The 19561-nt window shown below is 38.6% G+C and overlaps 1 protein-coding gene across 1 annotated transcript in view; it reads right to left on the bottom strand.

Annotated features, from left to right (window-relative positions):
* Tax1bp1 (Tax1 binding protein 1) overlaps positions 1-19561 on the bottom strand; it is a gene marked incomplete in the record, with an annotated part of 66319 nt that overhangs the window by 28412 nt on the left and 18346 nt on the right. Inside the window, 5 exon segments of the mRNA XM_029567565.1 lie at positions 915-1139; positions 7677-7859; positions 11435-11525; positions 11608-11756; positions 14406-14564. Of these exon segments, the coding sequence (XP_029423425.1) occupies positions 915-1139; positions 7677-7859; positions 11435-11525; positions 11608-11756; positions 14406-14564 (807 nt within the window).

Below are 19561 nucleotides of genomic sequence, written 5' to 3'. Positions count from 1 at the left end.
TATATCTGATTATTACTAGTCATAGTCGATTACTTTCTGAGCTCCTTGGCATCTGAGCATAGATATAAAGTCATCAGGTAGATTTCAATGGTAATGTTTTTCATATCTACTAATTATTAAGGAGCAAATTTTTATGCTTTGAATTATTTTTTTATTTAATCATTATTTTTATTTTTCTGTATGAAACTGTATTTTAGTAATGAAATGGAGATCTTTTTTAAAAATTAAAACCTCATTTAATTTTATGTCTTACAGGGTTTATACTGAGTAGATTATTGTATAACTGTAATAATTCAACTATAAACCTAAAAATTTACAGCCAATATTGAAAGAGATGCATCTTAGCTCAGGAAATTGTTATTGAATATGTCAATGCTGTTGTAATGAAATGCTTCTTCTAAGTATGTGGTTATTAAATAATTTTTTTTTAAAAATCTGATAGTTCACAATGTAATAGTAAATCCTAACTTCAATTACATGTTTTTCTTCCTGGCTTTTAATTTTTGTTTTGTAGTTGGGCTACAACGTCTCTTAATAAATTTAGCTTTATAGTCTTAGACTAAGGTTCATTTTAAAACTAAGGAAAAATAACCCATATCCTGAGGAGCAATTATAACTCTCTTAAATAGCAATAATACCATTTTATGTAGCTAGTTAACAGAAATTCCAAACAAGCACTATACACCTAACATCAAAATATTTAATAAAGTACCTTTCACTAATATTAGAAATTGTGCTTGCATGAGTTTTTCTTAAAGCATGCATTAATTTAACTGAAAAAATTACAATGACTTAAGAAATGAATCGAAATTTAACTTTCTCTCACCTAATTTGTTTGAATATAGTTTACCCTCTTTTATAAACTTAAAGTGGTTTGGGGATCAACACAGAAATTAAAAACCAACTTGCTTTACCTGATCTTTTTTCACAGCATTTAATTTAAGCTCTGCCAGTGCATCAGCTAACTGCTTTTTCACTTTCTCATTTTCCAAGCGTGCAGTATATAAATCTGTCATTGTTTTATCTCGAACATTTACAGCATCACTGAGTTCTTTAGCCAGAAAGATAACTTCTTGCTGAGTTGCCTGAACCTGTTCCTCTGCTTTACGAAGTTGCTCCTTTAAAAATGATGGATCTTCCTGAAGAAAAACAGATAAAATATTAAGTTATAATCAAGCCATTCAATTTAAAAAGCAAGCAAACACACATATTTCAACAGGTTCACAATTTTACATTCAATAATGGCTTTTCTACTCCAGACTTAGATGAAGTACATGTCTATAAAAACTTCAGCTTTTAGAGTCTCCATTTCACAGCCCTCTACAACCTTCACTACTACTACTTTGTATACAAGAAAACTAAAGGACAAGAATTCTGTTAACACACCCAGTGATTAGGCCTGACTGAACTGAAAGACAAATGGAAGCTTCAAGAAGCAAACACCTACCCACCAAACCCCACTATCTTTACCCTCAATCTAGCCAGAACCTAGAACCCTAATTTTTCATGATTAAAAAATAATTTAAAAAAAAAAAAAAAAAAAGGCAGCTGGGCATGGTGGTGCATGCCTTTAACCTCAGCACTCAGGAGGCAGAACCAGACAGATCTCTGTGAGTTCCAGGCCAGCAGGACTACAGGGAGACCCTGTCTCAAAAAGACCCAGAAAAAAAAAACCAAACTTCTTTGTAACACCAAAAACTTTGGTTAAAAGATGTTTCCGGGGCTAGAGAGAAGGCTCAGTGGTTAAGAGCACTGACTGCTCTTGCATTGTACCTGGGTTTGATTCCCAGCACCCACATGGAGGCTATGAACCGTCCTAACTCTAGTTCCAGGGGTATCTAAAGCCCTCTTTTGACCTTCACGGCACTGCATGACATAGATGCATTCACACACATGCAAACAATACACTCATACACATAAAATAAAAATAATAAAGTATTTTTTTAAAAAGATGTTTCCTTCTTTCATGGGGCTGGAGAGATGGCTCAGAGGTTAAGAACACTGTTCTTGTAGAAGACCTGGGTTCGAATCCCAGCACCCACATAGCAGCTAACAACTGTCTGTAACTCCAGTTCCAGGGGATCCGACAGCCTCTTCTGTCCTCCATGGGCACTGCACAATACAGGTGCACTTACCTACATACAGGCAATACACACATACATATAAAATAAAAATAAAATATTTTGGGAAAAAAAAGATGTTTCTTTCTTTCAAACCTAAGCGATATCTAATATAATATCAAGCTACCATCAATCATATTATGAAACAGATTTATAACATTTTTAAAGGAAGGTATAATGAATATAATATACTCAACTTTCCTATTTTTAATCTGCTGAAAATAATGTAGAATTCAATGCTCATTTTAAAACTATTAGATCCTCAGGAAAACATATAAATGATTATATAATACTGACATAGACAAAATCTTTATAAACATATATATTTTTTTTTGAAATAGGGTTTCATATGGCTTTTAATTTTTACCTGTTTGGGAAGTTTAGGCTATAAAGTTCCAGGCTAGCCTGGAACTTGTCCTATAGCAGAGGATAACCCTCAACTTCTGATCCTCCTACCTCTACTTTTGAATGTAGGGTTTATAAGCATGCACCACCATGCCTGATCTATGTAACCGGTGATCGAATCGAGTGCTTTACGCATGCTACTCAAGCACACTACCAACTGGGCCACATCTTTAGCCCTCATAGTTTTAATCACTTAAATAATGTTAACTTCTACATCAAGAAAAGAAAAACTAGAGGAAAATTACTTGTAATATATTCAAGAACGGCTGAATACAGCTCTTTTCTAAACAAAATGAAGTATACATACCCCAAAATGCTCAAACATAGGAAGATGATTTCTTTTAAATAAATGGCTATTACACATAAAAGTTTTAACTCAAAGTTACAATAAATGTTTTCTTTCAAACTGACAAAGATTAAAAACAATAATCCACTATTTGGATGAGTCTGGAAAAACTGACACATTCACAATTATATAATCCAGTCTCAGCACTTCAGAGCACTTGCTGTTCTTGCAAAGCTTGAAGGCTTGACTCCCAATACCCACATAGCAGCTAAAGGTCTTCTGTAACTCTGACACCACCTTCTGGCCTATGAGAGCATTGCACACACATGGTGCACTTAAATAGATGCAAGCAAAACACTCATTCATACACATAAAAAATTTTAATGGGTCTGGAGAGAGAGCTCAGATAAACACGATGAAAGTGTGCTATATTTATATAATGGAATATTATTCAGCTATTTTAAAAAATGAAATTATGAAATTCACAGATTGATTAAATGGAACTGGAAACAATCATTTTAAGTGTGGTAACCCAGACCCAGAAAAACAAACATTGCATGTTCTCTCTCATAGACAGCTTTGAATTCTTAGATATGAATGTTTTAATTGGAAAAATTCAGAGGGCTAGAAACTAATAACGGCCATCGTAGCGTATCATGGGAGGGGAGACAGATACAATGATATACAGAGGGAAATGGGAATAATACAGTAGGAAGGGCTAAATGGGATGGGAAACTGGAGGGCAGAGCAGGTCAGAGGACAGAGTATGGGAAGGGATAAGTAATACTAAAAGCTTTAAGAAAAAGTCATATGGGGTCTGGAGAAATTGCTCAGTGGTTAAGAGCACTGGCTACTTTGACAGAGGACTGAGAGTTTGGTTCCAAGCACCCACATGGTGGCTAAGAACATACTCTTAACTCCATTTCCAGGGTATCACAAGCCCTCTTCTAGCCTTCTCAGGCATCATACAACATGGGTACACTTACATACATGCAGGCAAAACACTCATACATATGAAATGACTCCTTTTGAAGCTGCTGATCAGGGGTCCCAAGGACCCTCAAACAATACAAGCCACTGCCAGTACTGTTGGCTACCCACCAGAACTTGATGGAAAGACCCTACTGCTGAAGAGACATGAGCTGTAGAACAAACAAGGAGAAACAAAGCTGGTACTGACTCCAAAGCCTCATATCTACTGCCTGTATTTCCTTAGTGCTGGAAGGTGCTATGCATGCTACTGGAAGAGGAAGTTAATCATCAACCTTACCCAGCTGTGAATCCTGTGAACAATAGTAACAACTGGCCTGGCAAGATATGCCCACTGGTGCAACAGTGGTACAATATTATGTGAGTAATCAACCACTTTCTAGTAAGATTTAAGGTCCGTGTCATAAGATGGAGACCATACCTGACAATGGGTATCAAGTCTAGGAACCTGTGGTGAGACAGGTCATTGGTCTTCGGGGAGAGCCTAATACTATTTTCAACTACATAGAGTGTTAAACTGACTCCTATCAACCTGCTATTATATCCATAGATAAAGGTATAAGAGAAGCTTTCTTATACAGTAGATGGCGATTAACACAAGAGACTAAAAGGCGGCAGAGAATTTATCCTTGAATAGAACATCTGAATCAAATTTCTGCCTTCCAAGGCTCAGGGATCATTGTAGAAGAGGGAGTGGATAGATTCTAAGCGTCAGGATGACCACAGGAAAACAAGAGTTTTCTAGACAGCTGGTCAGTTACTAATAACAACTCAAAAGCAATGGTGACAAGTCTCATGTAAGCTCAAGTCAGACAAAATCCTAACATGGTCATGCAAGGGAAGGTAAGAAACCCTGAATCTAACCTGAGGAACTACTGGCAACTGATGGCTGCTAGGAGAGAATCAGTCTCATTTAAGGGTGAGACTCTTAGTAGGTTGACCAGGCTACAGTGGATGTTACTAATAACAACTCAAAAGCAATGGTGACAAGTCTCATGTAAGCTCAAGTCAGACAAAATCCTAACATGGTCATGCAAGGGAAGGTAAGAAACCCTGAATCTAACCTGAGGAACTACTGGCAACTGATGGCTGCTAGGAGAGAATCAGTCTCATTTAAGGGTGAGACTCTTAGTAGGTTGACCAGGCTACAGTGGATGGAGGAACTCCCAAGAGGCCATTTGGAGACACAAATTTGACTCTATAGGGTGTGTGTGTGTGTGTGTGTGTGTGTGTGTGTGTGTGTGTGTATGTGTGTAAAGAGAGAAAATGAAATGGGGTGAGTAGTAGAGGAAGTGCAGATGGGTGAGGGTATCAAAAGATATTGCATGAAATTCGCAAAACTTCTATTTTTTTTTTTTTTTAAAAAAAAGCACTTGATGCTTTTCCAGAGGACCTGGGTTCAGTTACTAGCACCCATGTGGCAGTACACAACTGCCTGCACATGCACATATGGTATACATACATACAGTCAGGTATATATACATACATAAAATTTTAAAAAGGTATTCAAGAAACGATTCAAAAAATTTTTAAAGCTTTGAAAAATTAAGATCTTTAAGATTTTTCTATTGAGCTTTTGTACATAAAAATTAAGATCTGGCCGGGCGTGGTGGCGCACGCCTTTAATCCCAGCACTTGGGAGGCAGAGGCAAGCAGATCTTTGTGAGTTTTAGGCCAGCCTGGTCTCCATAGTGAGTTCCAGGACAGCTGGGGCTACAAGGAGACTGCCTCAAAAAAAGGCAAAAAAAAAAAAAAAAAATAATAAGATCTTAAAAGTGTCTAACAAGATGAAATTGTTTTTAAATATATATAAACTATGCCATCTCATACCTCCATCTAATAAAAGGCTATAAAATCCCTATAAACAGTAGTATATGCTATTTACCATTGAGAGGAAAAAAATATCAATACAGTATTTTTGAAAAGGCAACTTGAAAATCACTATCAAGATTTAAGTACTCTGCACAGGGCATGGTGGCCTATGCCTTTAATCCCAGCATTGAAGAGGCAGAGGCATGCAGATCTCCATGAGCTCCAGGCCAGACTGGTCTCCACTGAGAGTTCCAGGCCAGCTGGGGCTACAGGGAGGCCCTGTAACAAAAAGACAAAGAACAACAACAAAAAATTTAAGTACTCTTTAGCTATCAACTTCACTTGAGGAAATCTATTCTACAGATTTAAGTATGTTTCTGCCTAGTTAGCTGTTCAATAATATTTACTACAGCATGATCACAAAAGTTAAAGATAGAAAACAAGGGGCTGGAGAGATGGCTCAGCGGTTAAGAACACTGACTGTTCTTGCAGAAGAGCCAAGTTTGAATCCCAGCACCCACATGGCAGCCAACAATTGTCCATAACTCCAGCTCCAGGGGATCCAACAGCCTCTTCTGTCCTCCTCAGGCATTGCATGACACGGTGCACTTACTTACATACAGGCAATACACACACATAAAAATAAAAATATTTTTTAAAAAAAAGATAGTAAACTATATAAAATTAGACACCAGGCATGGTGGCACATGCCTTTAATCCCGGCACTCCGGAGGCAGAGGCAGGCGGATCTCTGTGAGTTCAAGGCCAGCCTGGTCTACATAGTGAGTTCCAGGACAGCTGGGGCTACAGGGAGACCCTGTCTCAAAAAGACCAAAAAAAAAAATTACAGACTACACAGATGATGAATGACAAGGAAGAATACTGTGCGCTTGTAATCATGCATGAAAAAGATCCACGTGTGTATTCATAGTACAAGATACCCAGGCATTTTGTAATTTTTTTAAGAAAACATTTTGAGGCCAGGCATGGTGGCACACACCTTTAATCCCAGCACTTGGGAAGCAGAGACAGAGGCAGATGGATCTCTGAGTTTGAGGCCAGCCTGGTCCACATAGCAAATTTCAAAGAGCCAGGGTTACACAGTGAGACCCTATTACTCAGGGTTGGCGGGGGGGGGTTTGAAACACTATAGTCTCATTTAAATTAAAAATATAAATACACATGTATAATTGACATTTTTAAAATTAAAAATCCTACAATGGTAGCAAAGAAAGGATGCTTACTTTTACTTTGAACACTCATGAACCATTTAAATTCTTTTGGAACCACACTGCATTATAATATACTAAAACATTTTGACCATTAGTAATCATTTTCCTCAGGTAACTAAATTATGCTTTTCCTTGAAGAAAGGGTTTAAATCTAATACATAAATGTTTAAAGATATTTTACATCTTATTAAGTCAAATAAATATAATCAATTCCATTTCACATTTGCAGTCTTCTAGACTAAAAAACTGGAAGATCAATAAATTCTAAACATCATGGACATCTAACATTTTCAAGGTTACATCAACCATTTCTCAGTATAATTCACAGCAAAATACTGAAACTGTTTTCTGTTTATGCGGTTTTAAACTTTTTCCAAAAGAAATGGTTGAAGGGCTAGGGAGACGGCTAGGCTGTTAAGAGTGTTTGCTGTTCTTGCAGAAGACCAGAGTTCAGTTCCTAGCACCCATACCAAGTGGCTCATAATCTACCACTGTGGCTCCATGGGATCCAATGCCCTCTTCTGGCCTCGTGGTACTCACATGCATATGGCAACAGACAAGACACATATACATAAATAAAAATAAGAATAACCAGGTGTGGTGGCATATACCTTTAATCCAAACACTATGAGCCTGATCTACATAACAAATTCCAGGTAGCTTGGGCTACAGGGAGACCCTATCTCAAAAGGACCCCTGCCCCCGCCCCCAAATCGAATAAAATAGTTTTTTCAAGGAACAAAGATATTTTTAAAAACAATCTGAAGTAAAAACAATCATACTACATACATTTAATAGCGATATGGTTGATAATCTTCAAATAGTACTTACTTTTGAGTTTGTAAGCAAGAAAGCCCTTTGTAGATTTTCTTTTTCAGTTAAGCACAATTGCAGTCTGCCAATCTCATCTTTCAAATGAGTAATCATGCTTTCTTTGTTTCCATCTAAATTCTTTAAAGTCTGGACCTCTGACATAAGCTTGGTATTTTCTATTTCTGTATTCTTCAAATGCACCTGTAACAGTTTTGAGATCATCAAGAATATTCTTGTTAGCACCATATCCAAGTTAGTTAAAATTTAAAATACCATTACTCATCCCTAATCCAATAATGACAGAAAAGCAACTAGGTACCAGGAGACCTAAGTTCTACAAAATGACTATCTAGGTATACAGGTGTTAAAATACAGCTTTTTAAAGATTTTTGTTTTCTCCACAGCAACTAATTCTAATTTCTAATTATATTACCTGATTTCTAAGGACTTTTCCAGAAGTTTAATAGTGTGCTGGATAGCTTTAGTGTCAACTTAACACACCTAGGTTGAGGGAGTCTCAATTAGGGAACTGCCTCTATTGGACTGGACTATGACCATGTCTGTGATATGGGAAAGACCCACCCCAGCCCACTGTGGGTAGTCCCACCCCTGGGCAGGTGGGCCTATGTTATATAAGAAAGCAGATTGAGTAGGGGACAGGGGAACAAGTCAGTAAGCAGTGTTCCTCCATGGCCTGTGATCCAGCTCCTGCTTCCAGGTTTCTGCCCTTGTTCCTACCTTGAGCTTCCTGATGAACTGTGATCCGAGAGATACAAGCTGAATAAACCCTTTCCTCCCCAAGTTGGTACTGGTCAGAGTACTTTGTCACAGCAATGGAGAAACAAACTAGAACAAATAATTTTATTTCCTGTTTTAAAAATGTCTGCTGGATAGCTTTAGTGTCAACTTGACACACCTGGGTTAAGGGAGCCTCAATTGGGGAATTACCACTGTTGGACTGGCCTATGGCCATGTCTGAGGGGCATCTTCTTGATGAGTGATATGGGAGGACCCAGTCCACTGTGGGTGGTGCCACCCATGGGCAGGTGGGCCTGTGTTGCATAGGAAAGCAGGCTGAGCAGGGACCAGGGGAGCAAGTCAGTAAGAAGCTCCATGGCCTGTGCTCCAGCTCCTACCTCCAGGTTCCTGCCCTGAGTTCCTACCTTGGGCTCCCTGATGAACTGTGACCTGGGAGATGTAAGATGAGTAAACCCTTTCCTCCCCAAGTTGGTATTGGTCAGAGTATTTTGTCACAGCAATGAAGAAATAGACTAGGACAAAATATAAGTACCTTTGGCTGTTCTTTGAGGAAAGCATTATGCTCCAGGCATATTCAGAAATGAGAACAGCCAAATTCTGAAAACTAGGACTACATTCATTTGAAACATCTATGTGCGGGTACACCAGGGGTGTGACTTTCCACCTTCTCTGAGATGGGTCTTCTCATTCACCACTGTGTACATCAGACTAGCTGGCCAGAGAGCTTCCAGGGAGTCTCATCTCCCACCTGGCTATAGAAATGCTGGGGCTTATAGACATATGCTGCCTCATCCAGGTTTCTATGGGTCCTGGAGATAGGAGGTCAGGTCCTCAACACTTAAGCAGCAAATGCTTTACCCACTGAGTCAACTCATCAGCCCCTCATCTACAAATGTCTATAGGAAATGTTTATTAGTTAAGAAAATGACTCTTAAGCCGGGCATGGTGGTGGCACACCTTTAATCCCAGCACTTGGGAGGCAGAGGCAGGCAGATCTCTGTGAGTTCAAGGCCAGCCTTGTCTACGTAGTGAATTCCAGGACAGCTGGGGCTACAGGAAGACCTTCTTAAACAAAAAAAAAAAAAAAAAAAAAAAGAAAGAAAAGAAAATTACTCTTAATTTTCATCCACAATTAAGCTAACTTCACACTGCAGGAAAGCTTTTAAAAAAGACAAAAATATCAAGACTCATTAGCAGTCTTTTATAAAAGTAAAAATCCCTGAAGATTCTTTCAGAAGTCAAACTGAAATATAATCATGGGGCTGGTGAACTGGCTCAGAAGGTAAAGGCACTTGTCACCAAGAATGACATCTTGTGTTCAATCTACATGGGGAAGGAGAGAGCCAACTCTTGAAAGCAGCTCTCTAACCTCCACATGCCCACCCACATATATACTAAAAATAAATAAATTTAAATCACTGAAAGTCTCTATATTCTTTCTAAATTTTTTATTTATGTATAAGTGTTTTGCCTGCATGTATGTAAAGCACACATGTCATGGAATGCCCAAGGAGGCCAGAAAAGGGTGTCAAATTCTCTGGAACTGGAGTTATGGATGGTTGTTAACTGCCATGTGAGCGCTGGGAACCAAACCCAAGTCCTCTGCCAAGAGCAGCCAGTGCTCTTAAAAGCTGGGCTCTCTCTCCAGCCCCTTTAAATATTTGCTTATTTTTACTTTCTTTGTGTGTTTTGTCTGCATGTATGTAAATACACTACATGCACGCTTGGTGCTTGTAGGGGCCAAAACAGAGCGCTGGATCCCTGGAACTAGACAATTATAAACCATCGCATGGGTGCTGGGAACCAAACTTGAGTCCTCTGTAAAAGCACCAAGTTCTCTTAAACTGCTGAGCCATCTCTCTAGCCCTCAAAGTCTTTATCTCCTTAAAAGGCAAAAATATTTTATATAAATTCTGATACATAACTTTCCTGTTACCTGATCTCTGAGCACTGAACTCCTTTGACTTACTATACAATACCTACTATATATCTAAAATATCAGCATTTTAACTATCTAAAAACTATTTTTTCAGTCTTTTTGAGACAGGGGTCTCCCCGTAACCACAGCTAGCCTGGAGTTTGCTATGGAGACCAGGCTGCTCTTTTTCTTTTTTTTTTCCTACCATTTGTTGTCTATTTATTTCAAGTTGTCAGAGAAGCTTAATCATCTGTGGAAAAACAACCAATGGCTATTTCTCTTAAGTGACAAATACACAGTATGTAACTTTGTATACCTGATAAAAGGAAAATGCATAGTATAAAGAATCGGGAATAGAACAAGAATTGGGCATAGATGACAAGATAGAAAAATCCAAACTCCCACAGAACTCAGCCCATGAAGCTGGAACAGAAACCAACAACTGTTCCTGGCACCTTGGGAGCAAGTGGAGGTTCTGGTTTTGCTACAGTAAGTAATGTAGTTCCCCCTCTAGAAGATGGGTGAGAGTAACCGGCCTAACCTGGTGTCAACCTGAACAGGTAGGTGTTCTAATTCCAGAAAGGTTTGGGGATAGGAGCTCTGCCCCACAGAAAGGCTAGCCCAGTAGGGAGGTGGCCTCTGCAGCCTCAAGTGCCAACAAGGGGGCCCTGTAAGGTATCTGGAGACCACTGGTAGACCAGGCTAGTCTTGTTCTAACGATCTGCCTGCTTCTGCCTCCTGAGTGCTGGGATTAAAGGCGTGCTTCACCATGCCTGGCTATAAAAATTGTCTTTGAGGGACAATGTGCATTAAGATTGAGACTTCCTCTTTCATTCACCTCTCAGATTGTAACTCAGTGAAGTCAGCTGCCATCTTTGTAAGGACATACAAGAGGCTGTGCAGAAAAAGTTGAAGGACTTCCTGAAAAAGCATTTTTCCCCAGGCCTCTATGTAAGCCTTTAGCTGACTAAAGCCCTTGCCATCCTCTAGACTGTAAGAGACCAGGAGTTCAGCTGAACTGCTATCAAATTTCTGACCCAACAGACCCACTGGGGTAATTTGTTACAAAGAAACAGAAAATAGAAATGGGAGAAATTACCTTATAAAGTTCCTTCTCATCCTTTTCGGTCTTCAACTGACATTCAAGTTGTTCTCTTTCATGTTGTGCCTTCCTGAGCTTATCCTTTAAACTGTGTTAAGATGAAAAAAACATTAATATAAACCACAAAAGTTCATTGGACTATTGAAGTTATTGCTTAAAAGCAGAGATACCTGTCTAATTCAGTTTCTTTTTCAATTGCTTTATGTGTCACTGACACAATATCTTCTTCAAGCTGTAGAGCTTTAGATGTAGCATCACTGTATCTCTTCCTGAACTCTTCATTTTCCATTTTCAAATTCTGTGATACTTCAAGAAGGCCCTTGGAAACAACAATAAGGTATTTTTCAGTAAAGCAAAATTGTTACATACCTCAGAAACCTCTCTCCTTTTGGGGGTTTTTTCTTGAGACAGGGTCTCCTTGTAGTCCCAGCTGGCCTGGATCTCACTATGTAGACCACACACTCACAGGGACATCCCTCTGCCTCTGCCACCACCTCAGTGCTGGGATTAAAGGTGTGTACCGCCTGAAATCCGAAGCTAACTTTCATATACTCAAACTGTTTTGTGTGTATGTGTGTCTGAGTGTGTGTGCACATGTACCTCTACAGGATGTGCTTGGCATGCTCATGCAGAGGACAAAAAAAAAAAAAAAAGACACCAGATGTCATCCTCTATCACTATCCATTTAGCCTCTTTTTTTTGAAACAGGGTCTTTCCCTGAACTTGGGGCTTGAGTTTTCTTGGCTAGGCTGGAAGCCAGCAGACCGCAACTTTCTCTGCTCCACTTGGAGCTGGGGTTACAGGCATCTGTAGTGACACCTGGCTTTTTACATGGATGCTGAGATCCAAACCCTGGTCCTCTTGATTATAAAACACTGAGCCATTCATTTATCCAGCTCCCACCAGGTTTTGGTCCTGTTTTGTTTTGAAACAGACTTATCACGTAACAGAAGCTGGCCTTGAACTTCTTATCCTCCTACCTCAGCTTCCCAAGTGCTGGGCTAATACATGCATCAACAAGCCCAGGCTGAAGTATTAACTTAATTATTAATATATATTTTCTTCCCCCAAGATTTTATTTATGCTTTTTTTAAATTTCACTAACTTTTCCACTAGAGAGCTTACAACAAAAGTGAAATAAAAATTTTTAAATGAGTCACTTCGGTTTCTGACATTTTACTTTCATCGTTTTAACAATGAAAATTCAGGTCTCACATGACACTATTAAGGTTCACAACAATTCTAGCATACATCACTTAGTGCCAACTAAGCACTACAATAAATTAGTGGCAAGTTTTGCTTCTAATGTTCCTTTCAGTATGATTCATTCAGAAAGACTAATACAAATATTCAAAGCTAATACAACACACATTAAAAAAAAAATAGAATTTCTACTTTAAACCGATCACTGAAAGCTTAAAATCTCTTCACATGAACTATGACAAGTAAGCATCTTATGAAAACTTGATCAAGCTCCCCTCTCTAAGCTGTAATAAGAGCTCTGCTACCTAATATATAAAATTTTGAGTCAATGTATAGCAGGTAACAACTGAATAACAATGTATACAGAGGTGGTTGTTATGGAAAACTATTCATCAAAAGTCCAATTATTTTCATTTTGGGAAAGCTGCATATGGGACACCACACCTGCAATCGCAACACTCATGCGGCTGAAGAAAGAAGACAGCAAGTTAGAAGTCAGCCTGATCTACACAGGTTGAAACCCTGTACAAAAGGAAGGGCAAATATGAATCACTGCACTAATAGTTGAATTAATTATTAAGCAGGGGCCTTGTTGGCCAAAAGAATGGAACAGGCCCACAAACTTGAAAAGTTTAATCCTGTCCACAGACAGAGAGCTATTCAACCAGCTGTAACATAAGTGAGACTGTGATGTATGTAATTATAATCTGTTTAAGATTTTTCTACACAACTAAAACTTGTGAAAATGTGGTTGCATTTTTTTCATTGCTTTTGGCTTCAAACTCAAATCCATATATATTTCTAATGAAGGTCTGTTTATAGTTATTTTTTTTGCTCAAAAAAAAAAAAACAAAAAACAATTTTAACTAGTTAGGGTTGTTTTGTTTTGTTTTGTTTTCTAGGGTAAAGCAAAGCATGTCTCACATCAAATTTTGTATAACAATATAGCTGGCGTTACTGAATTCTGCTTTTTTGTTGGTTCAGTTTTTGGAGACAAGGCTCTTGCTATGCAGCTTATGCTGGTCTTGAAGTTGGTCTTCAAATCACAGACTTCCTGCCTCACCGAATGCTGGAATTGCAAGCATGTGCCACCTCGCCTAGCTAAATTACGCTTTTTCAAAAAGTAATTTGAATTACTTCATCTACTTTCCCTTTATTCAGTGTTTGTTTCTAACTGAATTTCTCATACCCTCTCCCAAATAATCTAGAATTAGATATAAAGTATCTGGAAAAAATTGCCAAAAGCCCAATGATGGTTCATGTTGCGGAAGATTTCCATGAGTTTGAGACCAGTCAGAGCAACACAGTACAAAAAACAAACCAAAAAAAAAAACAACAACAAAAAAAAACCACAACAAAAAAGTCATCAGACAAGCTGGGCTTGGTTGTACATGCCTTTAATCCCAGCACTTAGGGGAAGGAAGGGGCATGTGGAGCTCTGCGAGATTGAGACTGGTCTACATAGCATGTTCCAGAATAGCTGTGGCTACAGGGAGACCCTGTCTCAAAAAGACAAAAAAAAAAAAAAAGTTATCAGAGACTGTACTATCAAGCCTGGTACCAAAAGTCTGAAAGTATTTTAACCATCTTAAAATGTACAAGAGGCTGTGGTAGAACATTAATAGGAAATGACATTCTTGTTAAATGTCTCTTTAAATGCTACTTTCTTTAAGACCTGATTTCAATTATTTAACTGTTTAATTTTTAGAAAAGGTGGGTACCCCCAGCATTCTACCTACTCCAATCAGTTACACAAGTAACTAACCTTTTGCTCAGCTTGCAGTTGCTCACATCTTTCTTTCTCATGGTTAAGTTCTCCTTCCATTCTTCCAACTTGTTCTCGAAGTTGTGCCGTTTCTTTCTCGAGAACAGCAATTAACTTTAACAATTCTTCTTTTTCTTTCAGGGTTTTCTCAATTTTCAGCTATTTAAAAAATAAAAAAAAAAAAAAACCTCAAATTGGTTTTTGTTCAAAAAACCTCACAATTTTAGTTTTCCATTTTTAAAAGTGAATAAATTCACAAAATTTTTACATTATAATACCTACTTCATATCAAACAACCTGTTATCCTTCACTTAGAAAAATTCACAAATCATCTTGTGGTTAGGTAAATGAGGAAATACTACAAGGCAGAAAATGAATGAAATGTACTATGAAGTTGCTTGTTAACCACTTTTCAATTTACTACTGAAAATAAATGCAAAGACTAAAACAATATATTAACTACAACTGGTTCTTATGGGAATGCTAATACTTAGTTCAGGAAAACTCCAATAGCTCTCCCCCAAATTACCAAAGAACCTGAAATGGTCATAAATAAAAATTATTAATATTTCTTACAATAAGAAGTCTTTGCTTCCAACCAGGGAAGATTGGAAACTGGGAAGACTGTACGAAGGAGGCATTTAGCTGGTAAATGTTTTCCCCAGTATATTAAGGTTTTTCAGTGTTACAGAGTCACAAAGTGATTAAAATCTAAAATAACTCTTATGAAAGGTGAACTGCTAAAAACTACTAATCGGCACCAACAGACCAAATGAAAAGTACACAGGAGGAATACTCTCAAAAGGGAAAAATTGATGGGGGTGAAGGTACTAGAGGGAATTAGAGCGAGGTAGTAATGGTAGATGGGTAAGAAAGATACATTATATAAATGTATAAAATTCTCAAAGAACATATAAAAAAGGGAAAACACCATTTAATCATTCAACTTTTACATCTACTAAAAAATGACTATAATACATGATATCCAGTAAGTCAACAGAAAATAGGACCAATCAAGTATTAACTCTATTATTAATTTAGCATAAAACCTCGCTCAAAACTTTCTAACAGATTAGAAATGGTGAAGTTTCACCTAGTATAATACAAATATTGTAAAAGAACCCAATTTTTTCCACTGAGTAATTTACAATCTTTTATGAAAATTTTTCTAAAGCTTAGTAGAAAAAAAATTTAAAGAATTAAATTAGATTAAAATGTATATAATGGGCTAGAGAGATGGCTCAGTGGTTAAGAGCACTGGCTGCTTTTGCAGAAGACCCAAGTTGGATTCCTAGCACCCACATGGTAGCTAACAACTGTCCTCAACTCCAGTTCCAGGGAATCAGATCTGATGCCCTCTTCTGACTTCTGCAAGCATTGCACAACATGGGTGCACCTACCTATAGGCAAGCTTTTTAGAACACTGGTTGTTCTTGCAGAAGACCCGGGTTCAAATCCCAACACCCACATGGCAGCTAACAACTGTCCATAACTCCAGTCCTAGGGGATCCAAAAGCCTCTTCTGATATCCGCAGGCACTGCATGATACAGGTGCACTTACCTACATGCAGGCAATACACGCAAATACATAAAAATAATTTAAAAAAGAATTTAAAAAAAAATCTAGGTCTGGAAGTATAGTTCAGGAAACTGTCTAGCTTTCTCCAAGGTTCTGGATTTAACCTGCTACATGGCTATTTTTTTAAGTATATTTGGTAATCTTTTAAAAAATATTTTATTAATTTTATGTGTATGAGTGTACTGCCTACATGTATGTAAGTGCACCCACATCATGTAATCAATGCCCATGGAGGTCAGAAGAGGGAGTCAGATCCCCAGAACTGGAGATACTGATGGTTGTTAGCTGCCACGTGGGTGCTGGGAACCAAACCTTGGTCCTCTATGAAGAGCAGCCAGTGCTCTTAACCACTGAGCCATCTCTCCAGTCCTCTGCTTTGCAATCTTTCAAGCACACACATATTCCTCAGGTCACTATTCCTCAATAATCTGCCATCTTCATATCGCTTTTTTTCTTTGGGGGATGAGAAATAAAACAGGGTCTTACACCACAGTCCACATTGGCCTAAAACTCTGCCTCCTGCTTTTGCTTCCCAAATGCTGGGATTACAGACAAACGCCATCTTATCTGGCTACCATTATATTATTTTATGTAATTGTTTTATTCTGTTAAGCCATTTGAAACAAAATCATGAACAATTCACCCCTAAGAACCTCTAATAAGTGCAATTTCCTTTTCAAAAACTGTTTTCATAGGGAAGAAAATTAAAAATAATTTATATCATCCAATAGATATACCTTGATCAAACACCTTTTACTATCCCTAAATGTCTTTTAAGACTATTATCAATCCAATTACACAACTGTATTTCTCATTAATCACTTTTTTTCATTAATCACTCAATGTGTGGTGTTACATAAAATCATTAAAGACTTCAATGTATAATTCTAAAAAGTCTTGTCAGAAAGTAAAATTATTTTATATCAGAAATATTAACCCAGCAGAGCAATTAAGACTTACTTTGTAACACATTCTTTAGAGATAAAAGAAAAAGTGAAGAGATTTGGGCTATGTCCCAATTTACTTTGAGAAAAAGCAACAGAGACGTGGGTACCAAAATGTCTATCATTTGGACAGCTTGAAATAAGGGTGGTCTAACAAGTATTCCAAAAAGCCACAACGGTAATGCTAGCTGCGTTCTTAAGAGCAAGGATTATTTCAGCATCTTTAACTAGAATTCAAATACCAGGATAAAAACCTTGATCATCAGGCAGTTGTCACTACAAAACGTTTTAGTCACCCTATAAAAGTTACATTTCTTATTTAAAATAAGAGAGGAACTTCAGAGGAAAGGAAGGAAAGATAGGGGTTAATTCACAGTAAAACATGGTTAGTTCCTTATAACCTTCTAGTTTGTGACAAGAATATGACAGTATAACCTCTTGTGTTTTGTTTTTTGGTCTCAGTTCTTAAAGGTAAATAAAACAAAATCAAAGGCACAAAATATCTATCTACATGTTTAAATAGATCCACCTGACTATAAAGAAAAAGCAATGACCTGAAATACATGAACTATAGATGTAAACTCACCGAAAAAAAAAAAATAGTGAATCAATATAAAAGGCTACTTTTATTACAGTAGACGACATATAATTAATCACAATAATCCAAACACAACATTCTAGTTTTTCAGATACAGGGTATAAAATGAAATTTTAAAATAAGAAAAGTCTGTTTTTCTATGACTGCTAAAAATTAAAACTAAAGTATTATTAGACCAGCAGACTCTGTAATATTCCATTTCAAAAAGCAGATCTTTCACCTTTTCTTTTAAATGTTTTAATCTAGATGAACAAGAAAAAGAACCACTCTAAAAATGATCAGTCTAAGCTAAGAGAATATGATGCTTCCCTGATTCATTGCCAAACATGAGAAAGGCATGGCTACGGTCTAGTGAAACAAAGGTCACATTCAATTGGCTAAAGACTTATTTCTTTATCTCACTCTCCCAACCAGCTCCATCCCTCAAATCTATACAATTGAATAATCAATAGATTAGGCTGCAATGAAAGAAGAAAGGTTAGGGCAAGGGAACATGAGAACTTTAGGTATAAATTCTCTCAACAGTTACTTTACTACGCTATCTACTGTGCAAAACTATCCTTAGGCCCTGCAACAAATATGTTCTTGGCGCAAATGTGACAGTCCCTACTGTGGGGACCTAAAGGCCCCACCTTGCAGAAGTCCGAGAGGAAGTTACTGGGGTGCGGCCTCACTTGCTTTGAAAGTCTGAAGAATACTTTCGCACTGCTGAGGAGTGATCAGCGCGTGACCATCCTTAAGATACACCCTCAGGGGGGAGGGGGGATTTCCAGGTGCCTTTATAAGCTCTGTAACACCTGCAGTAAATGAGTCCCTGCTTGACTAGGCTCCCCATTGCGCCTGAGTGTTCCTGGTACTGGGGGCAGTGTGGGCTGGCGAACGGTGTGCTTACTCATCCCCAATCATCACTGCGCGGGGGTCGCTGGCTCAAACCCCCCGCAACTGGCGCCCAGCGTGGCGCTTGAAGGACGGTGAAAAGAAAGAAGAAAAACAGATTGGGGCCAATCAAGAAGTTTGGGGTAAGCAAGACCCCAAAGATGGGTAACGCAACTTTTAAGTCTGAGGACCTGGCGCTTAAAGCGCTGAGAGATATGCTTGAAAGCAGGGGACTGGATCCAGTAGCTCAAAAGGTTTGGGTGGAGGCTGTTCATTTGGCTCCTTGGCTACTTGGGGCTAATGTTTTTACTGGGGATACATGGGAACATGTGGAACGTCTAGCTTGACAAAGGGAGGTTCAATTGGGGGTTGATCCGCCACTAGAGTTCTACCCTATTATTTCGGCCTTAAAGGTATGCTTTCGGCACGAGAGCCCTAAGCCCTCGGTGCCACCTCCTGACGAGCCTTCAGAAACCCCAGCATGGGAATCATTGGAAGGGTTTGAGGAAGAAGGCAGAAATGCAACAGAAGTGAAATGAAAGTAACAAGCAGCACCTTGGGCATGCCCTGGCCAGCTTCAGGGCTTCCTAAAACCCATGAAAACCGCCCCCATTTCCAGGATTCTGGCCCCGCTCAAGAGACTTCTGTGAGGCCATGGGTGGAAGCGTATCCTATTAATGTAAACCCAGGAGGCACTCGCCCTGACCCCTGGTATCCCTGGGAGGTGAAGGATCTAAAGGAATTAAAAAAGGCGGTGTCTGAGGATGGCCCGGGATCACCCTGGGTAGATACTCTCCTCCAAGGCTTGGCTCATCAGCAGTATACTACAAAGGATTGGCTGGACCTCACCAAAGCAGTCCTTCCTAGCCCTATATATATATGAAATGGTGCACCCTCTTTAAGGAGGAATGCAGGATACAGGCTGAGAGGAATGCAAGTGCCAACACACCGGTCCCCATTACTTTGGGATGTTGACTGGTTCAAGTGACCGTTATGCCACAGGGGAGCAACAGTCGGGCATTCCAGCCCCATATACAGAACAGGTCAGGGTCATAGGATTAAATGCTTGGAGAAAATTGGACGAGGGGCCTACCGAATCCCCCCTTGCAGGAATTAATCAAAAGCCTGGTGAACCCCTCTATGAGTTTATAGACAGAGT

This window comes from Nannospalax galili, unplaced genomic scaffold (genome assembly GCF_000622305.1).
Source record: "Nannospalax galili isolate Female #2095 unplaced genomic scaffold, S.galili_v1.0 scaffold158, whole genome shotgun sequence".
In the NCBI taxonomy this organism is placed as follows: Eukaryota; Metazoa; Chordata; class Mammalia; order Rodentia; family Spalacidae; genus Nannospalax; species Nannospalax galili.
Note: the sequence above shows the minus strand (reverse complement) of the source record. Positions and strands in the feature narration are given on the sequence as shown.